The sequence below is a fragment of the Columba livia genome, chromosome 1 (assembly GCF_036013475.1).
Source record: "Columba livia isolate bColLiv1 breed racing homer chromosome 1, bColLiv1.pat.W.v2, whole genome shotgun sequence".
Taxonomy (NCBI): Eukaryota; Metazoa; Chordata; class Aves; order Columbiformes; family Columbidae; genus Columba; species Columba livia.
Window position 1 is genome coordinate 164315739 of NC_088602.1, and position 25669 is coordinate 164341407.

At 44.5% G+C, this 25669-nt stretch overlaps 2 protein-coding genes across 9 annotated transcripts in view; both read right to left on the reverse strand.

Moving 5' to 3' along the window:
- ATP2B1 (ATPase plasma membrane Ca2+ transporting 1) overlaps positions 1 to 20748 on the reverse strand; it is a 65642-nt gene extending 44894 nt beyond the window's left edge. For 3 of the 8 annotated variants that reach the window (XM_065042325.1, XM_065042283.1, XM_065042348.1), the window contains exon 1: positions 20057 to 20216. The gene's annotated coding sequence lies outside the window, so the exon portion shown is untranslated. Of the gene's footprint in view, positions 1 to 19195; positions 19414 to 20056; positions 20217 to 20367; positions 20570 to 20624 lie in introns of those variants that run through there. The other 5 variants (XM_065042332.1, XM_065042293.1, XM_065042306.1 and 2 more) reach the window with 4 other exon arrangements.
- Positions 19583 to 21868, reverse strand: LOC135578490 (collagen alpha-1(III) chain-like). The gene is made up of 2 exons (XM_065051890.1): positions 20625 to 21868; positions 19583 to 20525 (listed from the first exon to the last, which is right to left on the reverse strand). Exons 1-2 carry the CDS (start codon positions 21866 to 21868, stop codon positions 19583 to 19585), a joined length of 2187 nt encoding a protein of 728 aa, XP_064907962.1.
- Between the last annotated feature and the right edge of the window lie 3801 nt (positions 21869 to 25669).

Genomic DNA, 25669 nt, shown 5'->3' on the forward strand with positions numbered 1-25669 from the left:
TTCTCTAGAGTTTAAGAGTGGGCTACTCGCAGCAGCCTGGCAGAAGGCAGTCATCAAAAAAGCATTTCTTCCTGCCCAGCCACAAAATAAAGCCAAAAGATTTAAATATCAGGGTTTCTATTGGCTGAACAAGTCATCACAACAGATTCCCCAGAAGTTTTTTCCACAAGCTGCCAGAATAACTGATTTATTTGTAGAAATCTTAAAGACAATGTGGATGTGCTAACACTCATTCAGCTAATGCTGGGAGCATCTTTATCCTTTAACTATGTTGCTGCCACCTTTAAAATAACATTAGTCTCCATTCAAGGAAAGATTAATCTTCACTCTGTTATTTCAGGTAAAGTGACATGTCACCGAACAAATCGCATGATACATGGCTTCACTGCCAAGGCCAGACACTGTTTGAGTTGAACAGCAAATTCACCAGACCATTCAACAGAAGCTTAAGCAGATTTAGTAAACTTAATTCATTCCTCAGTTTTGGTAGGCTATTTAATAATTGCTGTACAAACTGGCCATGCACAATTAACAGTTGTGTCTTCATTTCTCAAGTCTTCAGCTGTGAAGATCTGTACTGCGTATAACTCTTCAGGTTTCTGAGAGCACAAAGACATCAGTTGCATGATTAATTCATTAGAAAAAAGTAACTGGGGAAAAGAATGCAAATGCAGCCAGGCTCCATGATAATATGTAAAAGTCCTATTCCACCCAGTAAGGGAAATCCCTCCCCTAGTTTCCCATAAACACAGTTCTTAACTAGTATCAGTGGATCCTAATGCAATTTGTGGATGGTCATACTTTCAGTCTAAACAGTAGGCATTAAAAAAAAAAAAAAAGAGGTGAACTAGGTGTCAATTAGCTCTGGCATCATGCTTATTCTTCTAGGTAGGGAAAGGTCATGCCTTGAAAATCTTCATAGCAACCAGACGGACGTATTCAGTGCTGAGGGTCAGATACTTGTTTCCCTCACTGCCCTGCCCAATGGAAGCACAAGGCTTTCAGCAATAATGTGGTGACCCAGCAGGCACTCAGGTGCCTAAAGCATAACTACCACTGGCATACACAGTAAGGTGTCAGTCTCCTGCTAAGGCAGCTCTGAATCCTCAGCAGCAATTCCTAGTGACTAGTTCAATAAGAGTAATATCAATCCTTCCAAAGACAGTATCTGAATTGGGAATGTACTGCCATTAGTTCAGCTGCAACTGATTCTCAGGGACAAGAGTCTGTCCATCCATGAAGACTACAGCTCATCATTCTGACTCAGCTACATCAAGCCTAGTCTGTTCCTTCTACATAAAGCTACTTCCCACAAGTGTTTGTTTATTTCACAGTGGCACTGCAACTTCTGCAATCAGGTTGTTTTTAGCAATAGCATACAGTATCTCTGAAGAAAAGGAATTGGGAAGGGCACCAAGTATCAGCTCCTCCACTCAAATGACAAACTGCAGGCAACCTGCTAAACTGTTGAATTTGTGCATGTTAGACTAACTCCAACTGGCCACTGCTGAAGGCACAAACTCTTTTAAGAATCAAGATTTGTATGTTCCTCTTATGGTTTCCAACGAACTTCCTTAAAGAGCCATTTCAGTTGCATGTCTGACTGTAGCACACCTCAGCTCAGCATGAGTTTGTTTCCCCACACAGCTCACAGACCAGCCCTGATAAGTCAGAAGCTAATTACATTTTTTTAATCTAACCCTTGCAGCTCACAAGTTTCACTTGATGCAGCAAACAGGTAAAGCACAGTAGAGAAGCCAAAAGCTTCCTCTAGCAAGACTCAGTGAAATTACTGTTTCCCCACTGGAGGGAAGTGACTGAGAACAGCATCAAAGTATCATGAAACAAGAGTGACACAGCGCCATGGAATAGAAGATAATGGGAATTACCTAAACTCCAGGTTAGGGACTGAGTCTTTCTCAAGGTAATTTTAGAAGATGCATAGAAGTTTCCCCCTCTGCCTCCTAGTGCTCCACAGTTTCCTAAGCAGCCTCCTGTATCCCTGTCTTCCTCCCAGGATACCATCACTTGGTTTTTCAGCACCTTCAATAGACTCTTTAGCTAGAAAGACATATAGCAGTCTGTCTCTATTACTCATGAAAAAGAAGAATTAGACTGCTAGGAAGCAACTGTGCTAGGACTGATCTCCAAAAACCTGCTTATTATTTCAGTCCCATTAAGAATGACTTCTTTCAATTAGTTTGTCAAGGGAAGCACAGGAAGAAGCCATCTGTAAACCTTAATGAAGGATGACTTTAGTAGTGTTTCCAAAAAACCCACCTGGGGTAGACAAGACGGAAAAAACTGGTGCAAGTATGAAGTCTGCTGGTAACAAGTAGCAGACTTGTTTTTTCACACTTTCAGACTTCATAAGTTCTGTCTAGGCAGGCTACAAAGCACTGGTTAGGAAGATGTGAAACTTCTGAGAAGTCCTACATGTTGAAAAATCATTCATCTCATTTCAAAGTTATGTTATAAATTTGGTTCATTTAAGTTATATGCAATAGTCAAGTCTGCACATCACATCAAGCAGGTTGACAGCCAAGTTCTACCATGGTCTCTAATCTATGTTTAGTAAATTCTTAGTTTGATTCTACTTCTAATATTTTACAATATTGTCTTCTGTTTCCTCCTTTTCTGGGGGTAAAGGGATGCTTTAAAATAGACACAAATTTATACCAACAGAATCCTGAATGTCCCTTATGTGTTTAACATCCATAGGTACAGCAGCACAGCTTAGACTTCTATGTGTAGTTTTGCATTTTGCAGGTGTAGACTTGATACTAGAAGCTAGTAGCTTTCTCTAGACTATTAATAACAAGTTGACTCTTGGTGTGCTGCATTTCTTCTATAGGAATCAGATTTTTGCACATGTATCCATTCCTACTGAAATCTTTCCCTGTAACCAGAACAGCATGAAATTGGGGTGGTGATGGTTTTGTTTGGTTGGCATTTGGGGGGAGGGTGGGTTTTGTGGGGGTTTTTGTTTGGTGGTAGTGTTTTGAGGGGGGGAGGTGTTTGTTTAGTTTTGGTTGGTGGGAGGGGTTTTGTTTGTTTGTTTTGGGTTTTTTTGGGGGCATGGGTGGGAGTGATGGAATATCTTATTTGGCTAGTTTTTGAACACAGTTTAGACCAGTTATCTAATTAACAGAACTCCACAATGTGATCAAACAGTATACAGTCATAATCCAGAATCAAACAATTTCAGGCAGTTACACAGCTGTCTGTCAAAACCACAATCTAGTTTGAGGAAGTATGCTTTATGCACATAATTAACACTAAACAGCTTTCAAGATACCTTTCTTCCTTAAAACTCAAAAAGTAGGTACTTACAAAAAGATTACCTTGTTGTTGAGCAATTATTAAAATGAGCCATTAGCTAGCAAAAAGTATTTTTCACTGTGCAAATATTTTCAAGTATTTAAACAATTGCCTCACAGCAAAATTGCTCAAAGAAAGCCTAAGCCAAGCTGTTATAAGCTACTTTATTATTTTAAGCTATTTTAAGATTAGGAGTCTCTGACTCCTTAACTTGGACGTTTCTAAAATACACCAGGCTTTCCTAGAAAAAAGATGCATTTCCCTGTGCACTGAGAATCCTCAGCTGTTCTTGACAAGATTATGGTTCAAGGCATACATTGCTAAGCTAAATTTTATGGCCAGTTTTATGCAGGTCAGCAAGTTTTGGTTTACTTGTTGACTAATGTGAAAGTTATTAAAATACAGTTTTGGACATTAAAACAAAAATTATTGTGCATGGCAGTAAACCTCTATAAATTCTGATAATAAGTGGAGGATATCCAAGTCATAGGGCTAAACTTCAAGACCTCAATCCACAGTAGCATGCTCAAAGGGAAAAACTGGAAGAGCAGGGTATTTGGTAGTGGAAACACACTCACTGTGAGAGGAAGACTTGTTCTAAACTTTGTGTGAATACCTGGACAAATACCCGTTTTTCACAGAATCACAGAATGTTAGGGATTGGAAGGGACCTCAAAAGATCATCTAGTCCAAACCCCCTGCCAGAGCAGGAACACCTAGATGAGGTTACACAAGAAGGCATCCAGCCAGGTTTTGAGTGTCTCCATGATACAGGGAATTAACAACCAATCAACTAACAATTAACCAACCAACACCCAAAGAACCGAGGAGCCAAGCAGTGCTGTTTTTATAAAGCCAAGTGCTGTTTTTATACAGCCAAGCAGTGCCTTTCCAGTACAGTAATGTCTAAAGACTTCTGCAGACAGCCACAAGTATAACCAAAGAGATATTGAACAGGAGGAACCACAGAGTGTTTGGCTGCATCAAATTCTTAATTTGGGTTTACACAGTAATCTTACTGTTCTAAAATATCTGACAGTTGTAGAATCACAGAATGGTTTGGGTTGGAAAGAACCTTAAATATCACCTAGTTTCAATGCCCTTGCCATGAGCAGGAACATCTTCCACTAGACCAGGTTGCTCAAAGCCCCATCCAGCCTGAGTTTGAACACTCTCAGGGATGGGGCACCCACAGCTTCTCTGGGCAGCCTGTTCCAGTGCCTCAGCACTTTCATGATGAAGAATTTCTTCATTCTATCTCACCTAAATCTATTCTCAGTTTAAAGCCGTTACTCCAGGTCCTATCACTAAATGCCCTTTTAAAAAGTCCCTCTCCAGCTTTCTTGTAGGTCCCCCTTTAGGTACTGGAAGGCCCCAATAAGGTCCCCCTAGAATCTTCTCTTCTCTGGGCTGAACAACCCCAACTCTCTCAGCCTGTTTTTACAGGAGAGGTGCTCCAGCCCTGTGATCATCTTCATGGCCCTCCTCTGGACTGTCTCCAACAGGTCCAGGTACTCCTTATGTTGGGGGCTCCAGAGCTGAGTGCAGTACTGCAGGTGGTGTCTCACAAGAGTGGAGTAGAGGGGAGAATCATGTCTCTTGACCTGCTGGTCATAGCAGGTCATGCTTCTTTTAGAATCGTAGAATCGTTTAGGTTGGAAGAAACCTTTTGAGATCATCAAATCCAACTGTTAGCCTAACAATGCCAAGTTCACCACTAAAACATGCCCCTAAACAGCACATCTATGTGTCTTTTAAACACTTCCAGGGATGGTGACTCCACCACTTCCCTGGCAGCCAGTTCCAATGCCTGACAACCCTCACCATAAAGAAATTTTTCCTAATATCCAATCTAAACCTCCCCTGGCATAAATTGATGCCATTTCCTCTCATCCAATCACTTGCTACTTGGGAGAAGAGACCAACACCCACCTCACTACAACCTCCTTTCAGGTAGTTGTAGAGAGAAATAAGGTCTCCCCTCAGCCTCCTTTACTCCAGGCTACACAGCTCCAGTTCCCTCACCTGCTCCTTATCAGACTTGTGCTCCAGACCCTTCATCAGCTTCATTGCCCTTCTCTGAACATGCTCCAGCACCTCAATGTCTTTCTTGTAGTGAGTGGCCCAAAACTGAACACAGTATTTGAGGTGGGGCCTCACCAGTGCCGCGTATAGGGGGACGATCACTTCCCTAGTCCTGCTGGCCACGCAATTCTGATACACACCAGTATGCCGTTGGCCTTTTTGGCCACCTGGGCACACTGCTGGCTCATGTTCAGCTGGGCAGCTGATTAATACCCCCAGATCCTTTTCTGCCAGGCAGCTTTCCAGCCACTCTTCCCCAAGCCCGTAATGTTGCCTGGGCTTGTTGTGACCCAAGTGCAGGACCCAGCACTTGGCCTTGTTGAACTTCATACAGTTGGCCCCAGCCCAACAATCCAGCCAGTCCAGATTCCTCTGTAGAACCTTCCTACCCTCCAGCAGATCAGCACTCCCACCCAAAAACCACCAGCTGGCATTCACTGAATACATGTGGTGGGTTAGCTGAATATCCACGTCTCTCCAATTTAGAGACAATTATGTTGTGTGGAAATGTCCTGGGTTTTTTTTTAAATAAGACCAGTTTCTCTTTTGGTGAATTTTTCTTTCAGCTAAGTTCTTCTAAGTAACTGTACTTTTCTGAATTTGGCTGCATGTTTTTTCAGACACTGTTAGCTCTGGAGCTGATAACAGTAGCAATGGTACATAGAAGAGACACAGGTTTAGACTTATTGCTATGGTAGCCAAGGTTACTGATAGATTTTGAACATCCCGTAAGCGAGAGGGGCGTATTTGCAAGGAGGGGTGAACAGAACAGGTGGCTAAAATTGACCAACTAAGTATTCCATCCCATACATATCATACACCCTATGAAAGCGGGAGATCGCGAGGGTCTCACTCTCTTTGACCATGGCCAGCATCTCAAGAGGACCCTGCCTGTTGTGCCTGTGATCTGAGTCCTGGTTCTAGACCCTGCATCCCTCAATCCAGTTCCAGTTTGCTGTGGAGTCCAGCCCAGGACTTCCAGGTGCCTGCCCTGCAGGTGCTGGGGCCACACCACCTCCACCACAGGCAGTGCTGCACTACCCTGGGAAATTCAAGATTTTTTTTTTATATTTTGTATTGTTTTCTCTATTAGTAGCATTAGTAAAGCATTTTAAACTTTCTCCAACTTGCAAGCCTCTCTCCCTTTTCCTCCTATTCCCTTTCCTTAGTGGGGAGGGCAGGGAGTTAACAGAGAGCATCTACCGTGGTTTATTGTCGCCCTGCAGTGAACGATGACAGGGACAGTGTCAAATGCGTTCATTACACAGTGTCAAATGAATTATAAGCAAACATCTGGACAAAAGACTGCACTTCCCAGGAAATGCACCTTATGGGTATGAAAAGAGAATATCCTCAGGCTTTCCACATCACAAGGCTCAGGGGTTCTTGTTCAGAGATATCCTGAACTAGCAAATGCTGCAGTTTGGTTTGTTATATCATTTATCCAGCTTCAGACTCATTATAGGGGGGTAAGTTATTCTCTCAGTCCTCCAAAACTGTTAAGCCATTCCTAAATTTCAGAAAGCAAAAATAACTAGAATGGGTGCATAATCAAGTAATAGTATCAGAAAACAAGGAAACACAATGAACTGCATTAGCATATAGATATGTCTGCTGACTTCCCAGAGCAATTGTTTTGATTACAGACGTAATACTTATCTACACCAAGACCTCATTCAAGGCCTGAACTTCTTCCATTCTGGCTGAGAATTTTTATGTTCAGTATCTCTTCACATAGAAAGAAATCTGTAGTCTCAGAATAAGCAAATAAATGCACAGAGCACTGCAAGTTATAGAAAGATAAGTTCCCCCATGGAAGACTTCCAGATATCATACCTCTTTATGTACGTATAGCACACAATACCTATAAAAATAGGGCTCAGACATATGACTATATGTACAAGTATTTGTTATCTTAATTTGGACAGGCCCATCCAATCGTTGATACACTAAAACAGCCCAGACTACAATTACAAAGGTATATACAACACCAATGTTTACCATTATAGCAGGAGATAGCATCTAAGACACCTGATTACCTTTCAGTGACTATTTGTTGACCCATTTTTCAGGAAAATCCTTCTTCCATTAATTAAACTGTTCTTATCTCAGAATTTCACACAGGCATATTTGCAAGAGATGCTACTTGACTATTTAAACTCATGAAAGCTATTTTTGCAGAGCCAGCAGAGGGAGTACAGACATCATTTTACTTATAAGCTGTGGAAAAGATACCTAGTAAGAAAGCACTAAAAGAGCTGCGCCTGCAAACGTAATGCAGTCAGTTTAAAACACGCCAAGAACTTACTCAGGCTTTCACTGACATGTATGTCACTGGCCAGCAGAGCTGATGTTTTGTTTTTGATTCCCAACCAGCAGTCATATCTCAAAGTCTAGTATCTGACAAAAACAGCAGGATCAGCTCAAACAGTACTAACAAGTACCATAAGCCTGATGATTCACATGTCAAAAAAAAAAAAAAAAAAAAAAAAAATTACAAGTACAGTTAAAGCCAGTCAACAGTTTTTATTCCTATAGATTCTGCTGTTTTTCAGTTTCAGAAAAGCTAAACCCATTTGAGTGTTCATTTCTTAAGAAGCAACTTCACCTGGAAGAAAATTTGAGAAACTCAAGAGTTGAAGACAACCCACTAGCAAAGGAGCCAGGAAGGTATGGATGGCGTGGTGTTGGACTGGAAGGTAACAGCTAACGTTTCTGCTGGCATCTGCAGAGGCATGCTCCTACTGGCAAATCTGGTTTTACACATCCTCTGAGGCAAGAGCTCTCCTGCTTTATTTAGCATTTCCATTGATCAGCCTGCTTTGGAGTTGGCAATTACAACTGAACGGTGTTGACACAGCAACGGCTGTGGAAACAGTTTGAAAGAGGTTGAAAGAGGAACAGGCTTGAGGCAGGCAGATTGATAGCTTTTTGCCATCTTGTGGAGGTGAACACTAAGCTCTAGGCCACCATGAGACAACATACCTTTCTGACAAATACTCCACAAACAGACACTCCTTGCTTGTTCAGACTGCAAAATTTTGACAAAACTTTTTTTTTTTTTTCTTCAAATAGAGTCAGTATTTCCCAACTTGTTGAGAAGAAGCTAAACTAATGCCAAATTCTTGCCCATCTTACTCATTTATCAAATTATTTTATTGGGTGGCTATTTTATAAGTTTCATCATTTAAAAGTTTGTATACAAAAAGCTTACACAAACATAATGGGCTCCTTAGTCTCAAAACTTCCTCTAAATGAAGAGCAAAACACTCTCCTCCAGCAAAAGAAAAGATAAATTTCTATCATATTAAACTTTACATGAACTTTAAGAAGATTTGACAGCTCAAATAATTAATTTTGATTACTACCTACCCAAGAAGAATGTGCCTGTAGCCACAGAAATTAGCCTTCACTTGTTTCAAGTTTTGACAATAGAACCACCCTTTGGGAAGTTCAATGGCCGCTTCTGCTCCCTGCTTTCTACAGGGAAGTGGCGTTCACTTCTCAACTTCACTTTCATATAGTAGATTCACTAAATGAATAAGTCAAAGTGAGCCATACTGGTTCCAGTCTTACAGAGCTTATGGTTGAATATGGTACAGCTGACTAAAGTTTCTCCTCTAGCACGGAATGAGACCACCTCACAGTTTTGCTGTTGAAATTCAGGGCTCCAGCAGCATTCCTTATTTGTGTGCTGTGCCTGGTCGGTTCCCAGGACTCCACTCAGGCTATTCCATATTTTTTTGTGGGGCAACTGCAGCAGAAAAAGCCCTGTCTCTTCCATCACAAACATGATGATGCCCAAGTATCAGGATGTGCCCCAACCATTGTGATTCTCCTGCCCTTCCCCAAGTCATTGCTGTCTCTTGTGACATCAGTTAAGTTTCTATAGATACATGAGAAGCTGATGAGATAGGAAAAATGCTGTTTTTTGGGAAAGCTGGTTATCTAACCAGCCTTGCCACACAGATAATCCATTACCAGTGCCAAATCGACACAGGGCACAGAACTACACTGAACCTGCTTGAGTCAAATGTGAAACCGTGCTTGCAAGAAAGATACATTTTTCAAGAGACATGACTGAATTTATGACTACAAAGTAATAAACAGGTGGTATAAGCAAAGTGAATGCAAAAAAATCACATAGCAATTTATTGGTTGAGTATGATACCACAACTCTAATTCATCCTGCAACTAGAGCCTCATTAAGCTCCTAAATAATTGTGTTTATAATACCCTTTACATTTGAGACACTGACATTAGGCTTCTAATAAGCGAGTTAAAATGTGATCCATTTATATGGAATAGGTAGAGTGGGGAAAAGCACTGAAAAGCCCCTTGAAACACGAGTACGCTTGGAGCACTTTTCCTCTTGGATAAGTTTCAATGGCAAATTCCACAGAATTTTACACTTTAGAATTACTACAGCTGCCTTCAAGGATGGAGGGAGGTCTGTTGTTATCTCAGTTTTTAACCCGAAAAACTGAAGATCTTACACTTAGTACACAGCTGAACAATTACTGATTCCAGTATTTATCAGTCCCTGAGTTGAGTACTTCAGTGGTTAGTAACAGACAGCATGCAGCAGATGCAAGAACATTTTTAGAAGCCAATGCTGAAGTTGCGCTCTTCCCCATCCCTTTTCTCCTCTCACCACCTGCAGGTCTGATCTGAAGTCTGTTTGCATTCCACAGGTTTAAAGTTCACACTCCTCCCATCACATGCAAGATTCACCTGACCAAATAGGTAACATCTATATCTAACGTAGGTACTTTAGGTTTGTTTTGGTTTTGTTTTGTTTTGAATAGGCAGTGGATGAATTATAACTTCTCTGCCAAAAGATTAAATTTAGATACCTAGGACACAATCTAAAATAGTCACATGAATCTCACCTTAGACATACTTGTGTCTCTTCAACAACAGAAAAGGGCCCAGAGTGACTAGTTTCAGTTTTTAAGATGTTTATAGAAGTGGTCAGGATTGCTCTGCTGAAACTAAGCGCAGTCAGGTGGGCTGAACTCACACATCAAGCAGCTGCACTACCATGGCAGAGCAGGCACACACAAGAGGAAGGATGTGGTTTCACAGTTAGTGTAGGATGATCCAAACCTACGCTACTGCCAGGAGGTCCAGTCCTGTGCCCTGACCAGCACCAGCACGGACGTTCATCTGAAGTTAGAGGACAGCCTCAGATGAGAATTGGTGACAAGGAAGACACTGGCAACAGCGCCACTTCCTCTTGAAGGTCACACAGGTGATGGGGATAAGCCCATTCCAGTACTGCACAGGCCTCACCAGCTCAAGTCAATCATGAAAGCTTTTCTCCTCACCCCCATGTCCACCCTGGGAAAAAGAAGAGCCTGGCTGCACCTCCTCTGTGCAGCCCCACTGAAGACCATCACCAGAGTCCCTCTTTAACCTTCTCTCTCCCAAGCTAAGTAAAGCCACCTTGCCCAGCCTCTACCCACACATCACAGGATGGCCCTTAAACAGCTTAGTGACCCTCTGCTGGCTTCTCTCTGTCAGAAGAGGAGCAAAACAGGACAACATTTTGGATGTGGCCTCACAAGCATGATGGAGGGCAACAACTAGCTGGCCATGCTCTTGCTAAATCAGCCCAGCATGGGCTAGACCTCACCAGCACAGGAGAACCCCCATTGCTGACTGAGGCTCCTCTAGCCAGGAGGATGGCAACACCTTTCCTACTGACCTCTTCCTCCAGTCCCACTGCAGGTGGACTGGCAACAGGCAACCCCAGCTTCTCCGTTTGCCCTCAGCCCCAGGGATCCAGACCACCCACAGCTCCAGCACCACAGCCCAACACTGGCCACACATTGCCATTTCCAGGTACTCCCAACTGTTGCAGTGAAAAGCCCTTCTGGAGTAATTTCACTTTGCTGGCTCAGAAATGCACAAGAGGGTTCTTTGGCAGCTGCCATCAGGAGCTGCCAGTAAAACAGGCCTGTTTTATTATCTGTGTCTCAAAGTAACTTGTATTTACTCTGTCCAGTTCAAAGCATGTTGCCCATGGTTATATTTGCCCCTAACTACAAGAAAGACATTGAGGGGCTAGAGGACATTGAGGGAGGCAATGAAGGACATTCAGGGGGCAATGAAGCTGGTGAAGGGTCTGGAGTACGAGTCTTATGAGGAGCAGCTGAGGGAACTGGGGCTGTGTAGCCTGGAAAAAAGGAGGCTGAGGGGATATCTTATCACCCTCTACAACTACCTGAAAAGAAGTTGTAGTGAGGTGGGTCTTTTCCCAATAACAAGTGACAGGACAAGAGGAAATGGCCTAAAGATGTGCCAGAGGAGGTTTAGATTGGATATTAGGAAAAATTTCTTCACGGAAAGTGTTGTCAGGCATTGGAACAGGCTGCCTAGGGAAGCAGTGGAGTCAACAACCCTGGAGGTGTTTAAAAGACGCATAGATGAGATTCTTAGGGACATGGTTTAGTGCCAGTGTTAGGTCAATGGCTGGACCTGATGATTTTGAGGGTCTCTTCCAACCAAAATGATGCTGTGATTCGTATACATAGCCTTATCCTCTATATTCACTTCTCTAGCTTTAGATTTGACAGTAGAATGAGAACATATATTTTTGAGCCTAAGCAAATTCAGCATTTCAGTTTTGGAGTAAGCAGTCCACTTACCAAAAATGTTACTACAGTATCTTCCCAGAAAATATGAAGTATTCCCCTCAAGCATCCACTGCTTTTATTTTGCCATGTGGTAAACTGATTTCCTATGCTTTGGGGTAGCTAAAGTTCACACCACAGCTTTAGGGTGTCAGACTTTGCATAACCAAGACAAGCTTTTCTGAACAGTTTTGGTAATACAGTTTGAGGTGCTGCTCTCCAGTGCCCAGAAACACTAGGATCAACAAGGAAAAAAGAAAGCCACATGTGAATTGTTCACTCGCAAACAGATGATATCCTTTGTATGTACCACTGCTTTATATACTGGAATTTCATTTTTGAAAGTGCATGTTTGTACTAAAGCTCTTTCAAAAGGTCCCTGTAACCTAATATACACCATGACAAGCCATCTCCATCTGAAAGATAGCTCCACTATGTCTGCCTCCACTAATAGAAACCAACTAACACACACACAAAACAAAAAAAAATTAAAAGGTAAGAGACTATGCTTTTCTCAAGTCCTAGATAATGTAGTGCTTTATTATGAAATCTCTTTCAACTTGTTTTACAAATACAGGCTCTAGCTTAGAAACAAACCACTAGATCTGCAGTCACCAGAGCCAGATCAACCTGTTACCAAAACGTCTGAAATCAGACTTCGTGAAGATATTAAGACATTTCACTATGCAAAGCAAGCTCATTGAAGAATGTGAAAATCGTTGTCACTGTTAGTTACATGGATTTCAGAGGTGAAGGGAACACAGGCTGAAATTATTTGAGTTGTTAATAAAGCAGAAGTAAAGCAGTTGTGCTAGTGGTTAGAGCACCTTCCCTATGCTCCCCAAAATGTCAGTCTCAACTATGTGCATTTGAAAGCCATCTGCCACAGATCCTGCCAGCCAGTTTAAATCACTTAATGTTCCATACAAACTCACCAGAGTGGGGCTGATAGACACTGCTCTAATTTAAGTATTATTTATACTGTATTCCATAGGCTTCATTAAGTTTTGCACCAGCTTCATTCCTGAGCAAAGAAAAACTGGCAGGCCATGTAAAGCAATTTAAAGTGTAGCATCAACAGTGATAGCACTAGATAGAAGTGAAAAAACTCCTGCTCAATATGCATATTAAGATTCTGCTTTAGTCTCTACCTAAATAGCCAGAAGAGGTTTAAAAATACCACCCTTTCTCAGGTAATTTAAGGGCTAACCATACCCATAATCTTTTCTACCCATTTCTTGTTAATATTTCCTCAGTCTCTTCCAAGTAAAAATCTCAGAAAGCAAGTCTGAATGCATGATATGACACACACTTTTTCATTTCCTTCACTGCAGTAGCAGAAACCACCTAGGCATACAGCTAATGTGTTTTAATATTCTTTAATATTTTACTTAGTGCAAAAATCTTAATGGATAGATCCAAATAATCTTTTCTGAAGTCATTTGTTGAACACTGACGTGAACGCTGACGCTCAAACAGCTCTCAAATATATTGTCAGAATTACTTCAAGTTCTTCTGTCAGAAAAACTTCAAGTTCTTCTACATGAAAAGGTTAATACTCTCTAGGGAATGGTTTCACGTGATGACTGAGCAAGAGGAACATTCCCACACCACGAGTCCGAAGACACGTGCTGCTTCCCTCACGCAAGCCTTGCCTCTCGCCTTGGAAAGGCCAGTCTCTGCATGAAGATTGTGCAACACAAATCATCTACCAGTGCAGTGAGTAGATGTAAAGGAGCAGAGATGCCACAGAGGAGGAAGTTACTGAGCAGCCCAGGACAGGCTGGAAATGAAAGTAGCTACCAGGCCACCTCAGCCACTCCACGAAACTTTTCACTCATGCTGACAGGCCAAATAGGCAAGTACAAATGAAGGTGTCTCACCATCCTCACAGTCTCTCTGATTGTGCTGATCAACACAGCAGCTTTATAAGGCCATAATACAAGTGTGCCATAACTTGAGAATATTAAAAAAAAAAAGCAATCAAACATCTTATATTAATGGAAGCAATGAGCAAGTCTTCTGATCAGGACTTAAGACTCCTGTCTCTTGAAACACCTACCATACAAACCTAAATGTTTTCCAGGCTTTGGGAGAGTCACAGTGACCATCCTCTGAACTTTTAATAATATTCTAAAAGTACTCCTAAAAAGCTTGCAGTAGGTACAAGACTTCCTTGCTGCTCGTGGCTAAGCTCCTTATTTCAACAAAGATCATAACACTATGGCATCTCTTTCTATGGTGGAAAAACTCCATCAAACACAGCTAATGTCCCTTCTTCCTCCTTTCCTCATATGGAGCTATCAGTTGTTTATTTGCTTGAAATCCAGACAGATATACTGAGCTGATTTTCAGATTCTGTTTATTGTATCATACAGCAATATATTTATTTTTACTCTATTTTTTTTTAAGAAATCTGTTATCATGTAAGACCCAAGATGTCTTGATTTCAGTAGAGATACAGTAGTCCAGGAAGTTAAAAGTACACACCGCAAGCAACAATCCTTGTATTTGCATAGCCACAGAAGAGCCATGTGGACAAGCTGCCAGCCACTTGTCAAGTAACAAGTGCAAAAAAAGTTGTGTGATCTCTATGGAAGGGCACATCTGTAATATTCCAGAAAAAAACACTTGGATTTTTTTCTTCCACTGCTGCATGCATTGTAAAGGTGATAAGATAATCTCAGATTCAAAATCTTAAAATTAATACCGAAGTTGGAGTTTCACTGAAGACATAAGACAAGCAGAGAAAGGGCGCACCACTGTGAACCTTGGTTTGCATCCCAGGAAGTTAGATAGTTGCTTTAATCAAGAGTGGTTGAATCATCCTTTCTGCCTTGAGATGGGGTTTGTCGCTATCGACTATGCAGAGTACAGTACATCCCAGGCCTCCTCCTTGCAGAACAGACACTGTACACCAAGTGGTCAGAACGCAATAGTGTTGTATTCCCTGCTGCCACCTTATCTTTCTGTGAATATAAGGGCACAAGTAAGGGTAGCAGATTACAAGTGATAGGCTCCGCAGAAGTGTGTTTTAAGAACATGGTGTTTCCTGTGCTCATATCCAGCTCGTAAACAATATTAAAAAAAAAACAAAACAAAACCAAACCTGAGACATGCAGACCACTGAATTTCACTGTACGTAAGAGGCCATGTGGGAACTTACCTTCCTCTCTCCTCCAAAGCAATATCAGAAAATAACCAGCAATAAGCCAATGTTACTCCTAGTGCTGAGGCTGGTCATGTTTTAAGTGGCAAAACCCACCAGACTTAATGACCAGCACAAAAGATCTGTCAAAACTCTGTCATCCTCAGAATGCATCCATGCACTCAACAGCACAGTGCAGTTGCAAACAGCATAAAGGGGAGGATGTACCCTCTTCCTCAGTCCATTCCTCTCCAACAGCAAGGCAGATGCTATTTGTCTGTCTTGTAACAGCATTTTACATCTTATCTCTTACTGGACAAAAAGAATTTGGATTTATTTTCAGAGCTATTTCTGGCTTTTTTGTTTTGGTTTGGTTTAAAATACCTCCTACATTTTCTTTACATTTCTTCTCCCACCATACCTTTGAAGTACCGACTTAGAAAGCCTCATGCCTACTTTGCAAGTCACCAAAATTAAACACCTCCTGCTGTCAACTGGCACTTTGATTTCTGCTGCCACTTATAAATCTTAAACTCTTTCATAATGTTTACTGGAATATGGATAGCCTGAACAGGCAAATCCCTCAAATGTACTGTTCATATTAAGTGAAAACTGTCATGACAACTAGAAACTCATTTTTAGAAACTATATTTGAAAGCCTGAAACTTTAGAAATGAAAGACAAACTGGATGATACCATGTTCTGGTGTTGAAGTTACAGTTGGTGTGAAAAGGTGCGACTGTTCCAAGATGGGATAGTCTAATATTTTGCCTGTTGATTTCACCGTACGTTACCTCCCGGAAATCCTCCTTCTATACTGCTTATTATCATTGCTTCCATTTTTCCTAGGGAACTGCCCTATTTTGGAGATGCTGAACACATTTTTAGTTTTTACACATGGATATACATTTTTGAGGGGGCTTCACGAACAAAAGAATCCTTCCTTCCTCATTTTTCATCACTCTGCTGTGCAGTTAGTGAGCATGGCCTTATCAACTATTTGAAGCCAAAGCTAGGGGAAAACAAATGCTAGCAAGTTATTTAAAAGTGAATAAATACAAATCTGAAGACAAGACATTTTGAGTTAGATTAGTCATTCTTAATACTTTTGAGAAATATCCATCCTCTACACAAATCATCATAGGTTCCCTTTTCTTTTTCAAACAGGCAACAGTATCACCCCATGTCCGCTGCACTCCCTGTTCTTCAATCAGTTGACATTGTAAGGAGAAATAAAAATGACACCTTCAAGAGAAAATTTGATAGGTTTGAATAAAAAAATAAACCTACTTGAGACTGTTGCACACACTAGAGCAAGCCAGTAGACAGAGTTAATCTTAGCTTTTTAGACACAACATAGCAACCTCTAGATTTTATCTAATTTTTAATTAAAACACTCTACAAAGATCATTATCTCCTGAACAGCAGCTTTTAACAAGTTTTATTATTATTATTTATTTTAAGACAAGTTGAGAATACTAAAGAATACAAATATAAGAATATTATTGCTATTTTATTGAGCCTTATGGAAGAAAGTAAGCATGTGTTTCTATAACAAAATCTGCCATAGGCTCAAGCAGTATTACTTATTTCTTGAAAGATATTTACATTAGCACTGGGCTAATCATGGCTGTTCTTTATTCTGCATTATATTAAATTTTGCCAACTGAAACCTGACTTGAACTCTGAGCAAAATGTGCATGCTTGTTGCACTAATGTTATTTCCTCTTAAAATATAAGATAACGTATATTAAAATAAACAGTTTAAATGCTTAAAGACATCACTGAGGTCACATTTCAGTGGTAAAGAATTCTCAGTGCCATTAATATTTAGTCTACCTTAACGGAAGAAATTTGAGTTAGAAGATACTTTAGGTTATCTTGTCCACCCTTATGTCAAGGGAGGCCTGCTTGCTATGGTATGTTATTGATTGCTTTGCCACATCCATTTTGAACTTGTCAGTTAATATTAAGTCCCCAGATCTAAAATCTTAAATGTTGGCAAAGTTAATTCTTCCAAAGCATCCAGTTTTGAGGTGGCTTCGAGTAGATCCAACTTATGTTTCTTCCTTCTTAATATCTTCACCTTTTGACTGTCTCCAGTTCATCATACACTTCTTTTCTGAATGAACTCAAACAGTAAAAGAAGAAAAATAAGTAATTACTAGACCTTCATGAAGGAGTTGCAGAACATTTACAAGTCTCTCAGCTTCCTGTTAAGCTTCCACAACATGGTTTAGAGGTTGTCAATTTTAACAGCTGACAGAAGTTCTCTATGTTGTGGTCCACAAACAGTCACTTCCTAAATGAGATTCTAAGGTTAGACTGAAGAGAATTTTAATTGGTAGCATCACTCACAGATTAGCTGATTGTATACGACACAAATGGGGATCCTTTGCTTGTATCGTTATCTGTGTGTAACACAACTTTGTAAGATACCAATACACAGTACACCCAGGGCTAATGTGGCACTGGTCTGTTTTCTGCTTTAAGTTCCCAAACACGTCTGCTTAACATGCAATAGTGAGTCACTGTATGTGTGCAGATACAGAGCACAGCCACAACATCCTTTAAATTTAGTTTTCACTTTTATCGTTTTAGTTACCCACATCACAAGTAGCATTTTTCTTTGAATGAACTGAAGTAATAATGTTGCAATTCAGCAAAGATAGCAATATTGACTGGGAAAAACTGCAAGTGTCTGTACACAACACAGGATCCTCATTTTCTTCAGATAACCCAACCTGGGTGGGTTATCACAACAAACTGAAAAAACAGCAATACACCATACGACCAAACGAAGTTGTTACAGACTGAAAATTTCACATTTAAGTACACGAGTTTTTTTCCTTAGTGAATTCAGTGACCGGTTTTTCCACTGACACCGAGAGAGTTTCCATTCATTATGCCATAAGTATTAAAGTCCTAGTACATTGGAAGCTATTCCTGCCAAAAGAGCCAATAGTTTAAAGATACAGAAGTTTACTTCTGTTGGAATTCACGATTTGTGGTGTTTGGAACAAATCCTTGAAAAGCTCCATCAAACAGGAAAAAAAAAAAAAAGGCACTGCCTATAGCTACAGTTACCACCTTTTGAATACATTGTATTATCAACCAAGAGTTGGCAAGTTACCTAGCCAAGATCTTTTCAGACACCTAAAGACACTATTTCAACCCAAATTCATTAGGACCCACGGGTGTTTTAAAGATGCAGCAGCCTTTGGACATGCAGTGGTTTTCCAGAAGCATTCTCTGCTTCTCCCCCCAGCAAGTCAAAATTGCCAATCGCTAATGATGCAAGAGATGTTTCACATTTGGCTTGGAACTCGCTTCCGAGAAGAGACACGTTAAGGGACACACTTTGAATATTCATCTAGCTAGTCATCCATAAAATACTATTAAGTCAGATACCAGTGCAAACACATGCTTAGAGTGACGGTTTAAGACACAGAATAAGTTATTAACACTAGTTTCTTTTAAACAGACCCCGAGAAGAAAACCTCAGCACTTGAAGTTACAAATGCCAGAATGCTGTTTATAACAGGTATTTTAAGGATTTCTGTGGCGTGGATCTTCAAATTACCCCAAAAAAAAAAAAGCCTCCGGAATGTTGTTACTGTGTATATTTCTCTCCCCCCTTCCCTTCTCATAGAGTCTAAAACGTGAAACAGGAAAAAAAAAAAAAAAGGCAACAACACACATTTAAAGATCAATAAGAATTTAGATCGCTGCCAGAAACGCTGCTGAAGACCACGCGACCAGCTCTCTCTACCCGTCGGCTTTCCAGGAGACCTTCCTCCCGAAATCCTAAATCCTTCCGACCTCCGCGTTTTTTCGACAGTCCGAGGGACTCGGCGGGAAGCCCGGGCAGGCGGCGGAGCGGACACCAGTCCACCCACCGCCCCGTTCCGCTCCACCGTGAGCGGCGAGCGCTCCCTCCCGCGCCTGGCAGTGGCCGGCCAGCCATCCCCCAGTGGAGGCTTCGACCGGCTCCCAAACTCACGTGGTGCTACATCCATAGGTTCCCCGCACCGGGGACGAGGATGACACCGCCGCTGCCGTTCGAGGCGCTTTCCATCGCGGGGCGGCCCCGCGCGGGTCCACGCTCACCCGCGGCGCAAGAGGCGCCGCATCCCTTCCCCGCCTGTCAATGAGCAGCCCGGCCAGCCATCGATAAATCAAAACAGCCCGCCCGCTCCGACGGAGACCCGCGGCCGACCCAGCCGCGGCCGAAAACACCGCCCCGGGGGCGCGGCGGGCGGGAGAGGGAGGAGGAGGAGGCGGCGGCGGGGGAGGCTGCGCGGGTGCCGGGCTCCCAGCCCCCGCGGGGCGGCGGAGAGGCGCCCGGGATGTCGGTGTCGTGCAGCCGCAGCAGGCTAATCCCGGCTACTTAACCCGGCGGGCGGCGAGGGCTGAGCACCACCTTAATCCGCGGCGTGTGCGCGCCCGCCCGCCGGGGGCTGCGGGGCCGCGGCGTGCCGGCCCTGCCCGGCCGCGGGGTCCGCGACGGTGTGGCGGCGCCGCTCCCGGCGGCTGCACTCCCGCCGACCCTCAGCCCCGCATCCACTGCCCTCAAGGTCACGCCGCGCCCTGGCTGAACGGCGGCGGCCAGGTACGCGCTCCGGTTACCTGCGGGGAAAACCGGCGAAAAACGGGGAGCGGGGCACCCAGCCCCGCCAGCCTCTCCGCTGCTGCGGCCGCCCCGCTGCTCCAACCGCGCCGCCCGCTGCCTCTCCGGGCGAGCCCAGCCATGGCCCGCAGCCCCGCGGGGGGAGCGAAGCGGAGCAATGCTGCACCTGCCGCCGCGCCGCTGCTCACCCCAGCCGGGAGGAGATCCGCTCCGAGACGCCGCCGCCGTGCTTACCTCGGCGTCGCGGGGCCGACCTCGCCGCCCAGCCGCAGGCCAGGACGAGGCGCCCGTGAACCTGCCGCCGCTCGCTCGCCGAAGCGCACAAGGTCCCCGCACTCCCCGCTCTACCCACGGCCCGTCGGCCCTGCCGCGCCGCCCCCGCCCTGCGGCCGCGGGGGAAGGGAGGAAGGAGGACGGGAGAGGGGGCGGGGGAAAAGCGGCGACCGAATTGGGGAGGGAAGGAGAGGGCACCGGCGCGGGGAGCGCCGGGGGAGGAGGAGGAAGGAGGGGGGGCGCGGACGCCTGCCCCGCCCCCGTCGCCTCACCGGCAGGAACCAGCGATTCGCCTTCCTGGCGGGCGCTCCCGCCGCCGCCACCGCCGCCGCCACCGCCGCCGCTCCCCGGGGCCCTCCCGCCTCCTTCCCCCCGCAGGCACCGGGCAGCGCCAAGCGCGCCGCCGAGCCCCAGCGCCGCAGAGCAACCGCTACAGGAGCCGGGCGCCACCGGGCAGGGCGGAGCGGAGCGCAGCGATCCGCCCGCCTCCCTCCTCCGCCCACCCTGCCCGCCCGCCGCGGTCACTCACTTGTTCGCTCCCACCGCCCCCCTCCCCTCCCGGCGCCGCAGCCGCCGGTCCCCGCCGACCCCCTCGCCGCCTGCGGAGCGCCGGTCACGTGACAGGGCTCCTCGCGCGGCCGGGGAAGGGGGGTCCCGACGTGCGGCGTCTTCAATGGGGGAGGAGCAGGAGGGGCCGCGATAGGCACGGCGCCTGCGGGGGCGGGGCCCCGCGCCTCGCCCCGCCCCCCCACTGCTGCCACTGGCGGGCGGGAGGCTGACGCGCTTGTTTCCATGACGTCGGTGGGCGGGGCCGCGGCGTTTGATGGAGCCCGGCGGGCTCCGGGGGTCGGTGACTTTGCCACGAGCAGCTCCCGTGGGGCGGGGCGAAGCAGCGCGTCCCCGGGACTCCCCCCGCCCGTGGGTGCCGGGGCCGCTGCCGGCGGGGTCGGGGACTGCCTCAGGGCGGGGGCGGGGATCCCCCGGCGGCGGGAGAGGCTGCGATCCCTCAGGAGAGGGGCGGGCGGGAGTCCGTCTGCGGGGCCGGGGCCGTCCCGGGGGCGGTGGGGGCGTCGTGAGAGGAGGCGTGACCTCGCGGGGCCGCCCTAACGGTCCGGCGGGGCGCGGTGCTGCCCTGCCCTGCCCTGCCCCGGGGGGCGCGGGCTCGCCGTGCCGGGTCCGCGGAGGCCTTGGGCGGCGTCGCCTCACGGCCTTCCCTGTCCCGAGGGCAGCCGGGCGGCGCTGAGCTCCCCGTGGGAGCCGCGGGGGCCTCAGCGGCGCGTTGGTGGCTTCTCGCCAGCGGGCGCGGGAGCACGGCGGGCCCGGGCGGGGCTCCGCTGCGTCCGAGGAGATGGATCGGGCGCCCCGGGGCGCGCTGCTGCCGGAGGTGTCGGGTCCCCTTTTGCGCGGGGCCGCCGAGGTCCGGATCGGCAGGGACGAGCGTGTGGCTCGCTGCCCGTGGTGAGGACCGGGGAGCAGCGCGTCCAGCCTCCCATCAGGCGTGCGCGCTTCCCGGGGAGCCCTGGCAGCTCTCGCAGGAGGCCGGGGAAGGCGTGGGGGCCGCAGGTGTTCAGCGTCTCTGTCTCCAGCCGAAGGCTCTTCGATTGGAGAGAGACATATAAATGGGGCTGTGAACGGCTGAGCCCAAGTGAGCTGTCCGGGGGTACGCTGGGTGTCAGTAACAGCGCTGGGAATGAAACTGGAAATAGAAGACCCTGATTTCAGTTCTTTTTCGATGCAGTAGATCACACCCCCCAGTGAAAAATCCCCATCCATAGACCATACATAATTCTATAACCCCTTTGTGGTGTTTTTCGTGCCTTATTTTGACATCCTACACACCCCTCTGTTGGGCATCTCGCTGGAATGATGGACCAGCTGTGCCACAGGCTGTCAGGTCCTTTGAGCCTGCAATAAATACCCTGCTTCTCCTTTGTTACTGTTCAAATCCTTCTGCTACCAGAGCCAGTGCCGCAAAAAAAATGGAATAGAGAAGCTCATATATCACTACTGTTGCAGACCCAAGACAGCTCAGAGCCTAGAGGGTTAAAGCAACAGGATGAAGTCAGCACGAAGCAGCCCACAAAGACTGGCAAATAAATAAATCATCCTAACTACATTATTATCATGGCTTGCCTGAGCTTCATTGTCTCTTTCTTTCTTACCTGAGTGCCTGTTACATTTTTCTTCTCGTTAGAGAGGGGCAATCAAAAGAGACTGTGAGCAGTAATTGGCTCCTGCCCATTTTGGATGTTGCTAAAAATACTACCTTACCTCTCCATATCTAGAGGTCAATTGAAAAATCAAAATAGTGAGGTAAGCAATCCTGTAGACTGTTCTGTTGAGGAGATTTCTTGCATTTCTTCCCAGAAGGAGAATATAAAACTATCTGCACAGATATAAAACAAATTCTCTTACATTCTGTCTGCAGTTCAGCAACCTCCTCTGCACTGATCGCTGTAGCTCAGCAAGGCTTCCCCAGGCAATTGGAAATTGTATTTCTTCATAAGACTGTCTGCGGTGTTCTGCGTGGTTCTGTCATATCTCCTATCTCTCAGGCAGATAAAACTAGCTTGGGTACAGCTAAGAAGGAGGTGATGTGTTTAACGCATTGCAGTTTGGGTACATGTCTGTACCTGCTTCCTTTTGTCTTCAGGGAAAGTAGGTAGGTTGTGCTTCAGTTCTTTGTCTATGAAATGGGAATAATATCCTATTTTGTTCACAGGAAGAAAGCAAAGGTGGGAGAGATACATATCAACATCAATTTTTTTAAATACTGTTGTGTTAGAATTCTCTAAGTGGAAAGATTTTTCAAGGCACAAAATAGTTACGATTTAATGTTCCTCTGATATAATAAAAACATGCAACACGTCTAAAGTAAGAATAAATTTCTTCTAGCTCTACAGAATCTTGTCCCTGAGGATTCAAAAATGTTTCCCAAATTAATCCTCGAGCTACAACACTCTTCATGATTTTTATGAGAAAACAGGCACTCCTCCTATTTCTAAAGGTTAGAACATGTAATTGACCAACAGAAAACATTCCATGTAATGTAGGTCACCAGTTGTATAGAGCAAGCAAAACCAAGATGCACAAAGGAATATTTCTGGAGATCTTTCATTTAACTTTTGAGGAAACATTACCATTTCAGGAAAATTCAGTGTGGTTTGCAGACAAATTGGAAAAGCCAGACTTGACAAATCAGTGACAATAACTCATTCTGTGACCAACACTCTTAATGGCAGAAGTATCATACATTTTAAAAGAGCCAGAAAATGTGCCACAGAAAATTTCAGTGGCTTGCCTGAATCTGATACACTTGCTATGAGGCTTTTAACATAAAGAGCATGAATTGGAGTATTCGGATCACTACACTATTTGGTCAAAAATCAATAAGGCAGCCAAGGCCTGAGTGACCACCTCACCATTCCCTATGAACTAAAGGTCTTTTGGCAAAATCACATGATGGGCTTGACCTGGGAAGAAACAGTAGAAAATGGACTTTTTTGTAGCTCGTGCATACAGCTGAAATTTATTTCATTTTGAAACTGGTTTCTTGACTATCCTGCTAGTTCTGGTTTTGTTCAAACTCAGTCAATTAATTAAATTGGATGAAACTGGAGAGCATGGAGAAAGTGTGAGAAGTTGGGAGAATATTTGTGTGTAAGCACGGAGAGATGAGTATCCAAAGTTTCCACCAGGCTTGCAGAGCCAAATATTCTCCACACCAGCTACAAAACACCCTGGAGAAGATTCCTGACCAGTGTGCTCCTGTCTTGGGCCCTGCCCAGTTCCTGTTTGGCCATGGAGGCTGCATCTTGTGATGATTCCAGTATCCTGCCTCATAATAGATCAATTTGTTGCCTAAAAAACCAGCCAGCCATCTAGATAAGTGAACAATTGAACTCTTGCTTATCTTGTAGGTGTCACAATGACCAAATTGCTCTATCATCCACCCATGCAGCCTAGTAATGACCTTGTGAAACAAAACACTATCACCCAATTCATCCTGAAGTCATCCACCCCTCCCTTAGGAAAGAGGCCTATCTGTAAACATTTGCATTTTTATCAGCACAAAATTCTTTCTCTTGACTGCTCAGGACCTCAGGATTTGTGCATACTGTTTCCTGTTGTGAATGTGTACGATAATTTAAAACACTTGACTTTTTTTTCTATATTCCAATTCCCTCACAACATTTTTTTATTTTCTTTTACTCTTATATTGCTTTACTGCAATGCTGCAGGATCAGGAGGCTGAAAGATAAAAAAAGTACTAAACAAAGAAATGTGAAAAGCAACAGTTATTGCACAAATAACTTTTTCATATATATTATATAAGAAATATATCAGAAAAAAAATATACTGGACTTCATATGTTAACTGTTTCTTCTTTACATGTTCTTTTCAGGCACCACCATAGCACAGCAGCATTACAGCACCAGAACAGATGAAAGAGTAGATATTTCAGGAACAAAGACACATTGTATGCATTAAAAAAAAAAAAAAGGCATAAAATCGTGGAATTGATGGAGAATCCAACCAATTTAAGAACTTGGATCAAGCATGAGAGAGAAGAAAAAAGAGAGCAGGGCAGGATAGCCATACTTTACACTGCTAGGAAGAACAAAAGAAGAAACCATACTTGGGAAGCTTTTCATCATAAAACATAACAAATAAAACCAAGTATGGATATGATGAGACAGTATAACCATGGCTGCCTCTTAGAAAGTGAGACATGAACAGCATTCTAGCGAGAGCTAAAGCATCCAGCCGCTTCCATGGCAGTGACTTTTCGAATGTAGCACTTTGTCAATTTGGAGCTGTTACTTTGTCACACAAGGCCAGACCCTGGCGCTTCATTGTTGCATCCTAAAGAATCGCCGAAGTCTGAATCAAGGCTGTCCTGGAAACAATTCAGTCCAGTTCACTAGGACAGTTTGTTAAAAGTAACTCTATTGTTGCCATCTCCCATCACCTCTCTGTGCCTGTCCTTGATATGAATATGCATTGGTCAGGCAGCTCACCTATCACCCCAAGACTCCAAATGTGGGAGTACCCATTAAAATTAACAAGGTGCAAAAGTGCTTGTGGGGGTTCATGGTTTGTACATTTCTGGATTGAAATAAAATTGGTTAGTTCATTTGATTCATGCTACTGTGGGTCCTTTTAGATGTGTTGCTTTTTAAGGCTTCTCTGTTCAACGTGCCTGATGAAGTTGTGGTCTTGTCTTCGAGAGCCTCTTGTCAGCTGATGCTCATTTGTGAATCTTCATTGATTTATCTCTTTTTGTAGACCTGTTCCAATTCAGGTTGACTGAATATCTGGTTCATAAATTGTCATGATTTGATGCTCTTCTCTGTGATCAAATGACAAGGGTTCCCAAAATAAGAAGCAACATGGGCAACCAAGCTGTCTTTCTCTGAGGCTAACATCTGAGGCTAAAATTAGTTTTGGGAAGAGTAAATGTAGTCCCTCCTTTCTCTCATCAGTGCTGAGTAACTGTGTTGAGAAGAACAATACATTGTCTCTTAGCAATGATACTTCAAAGTCCTTTGGATAAGAAAATAGATAATTCAA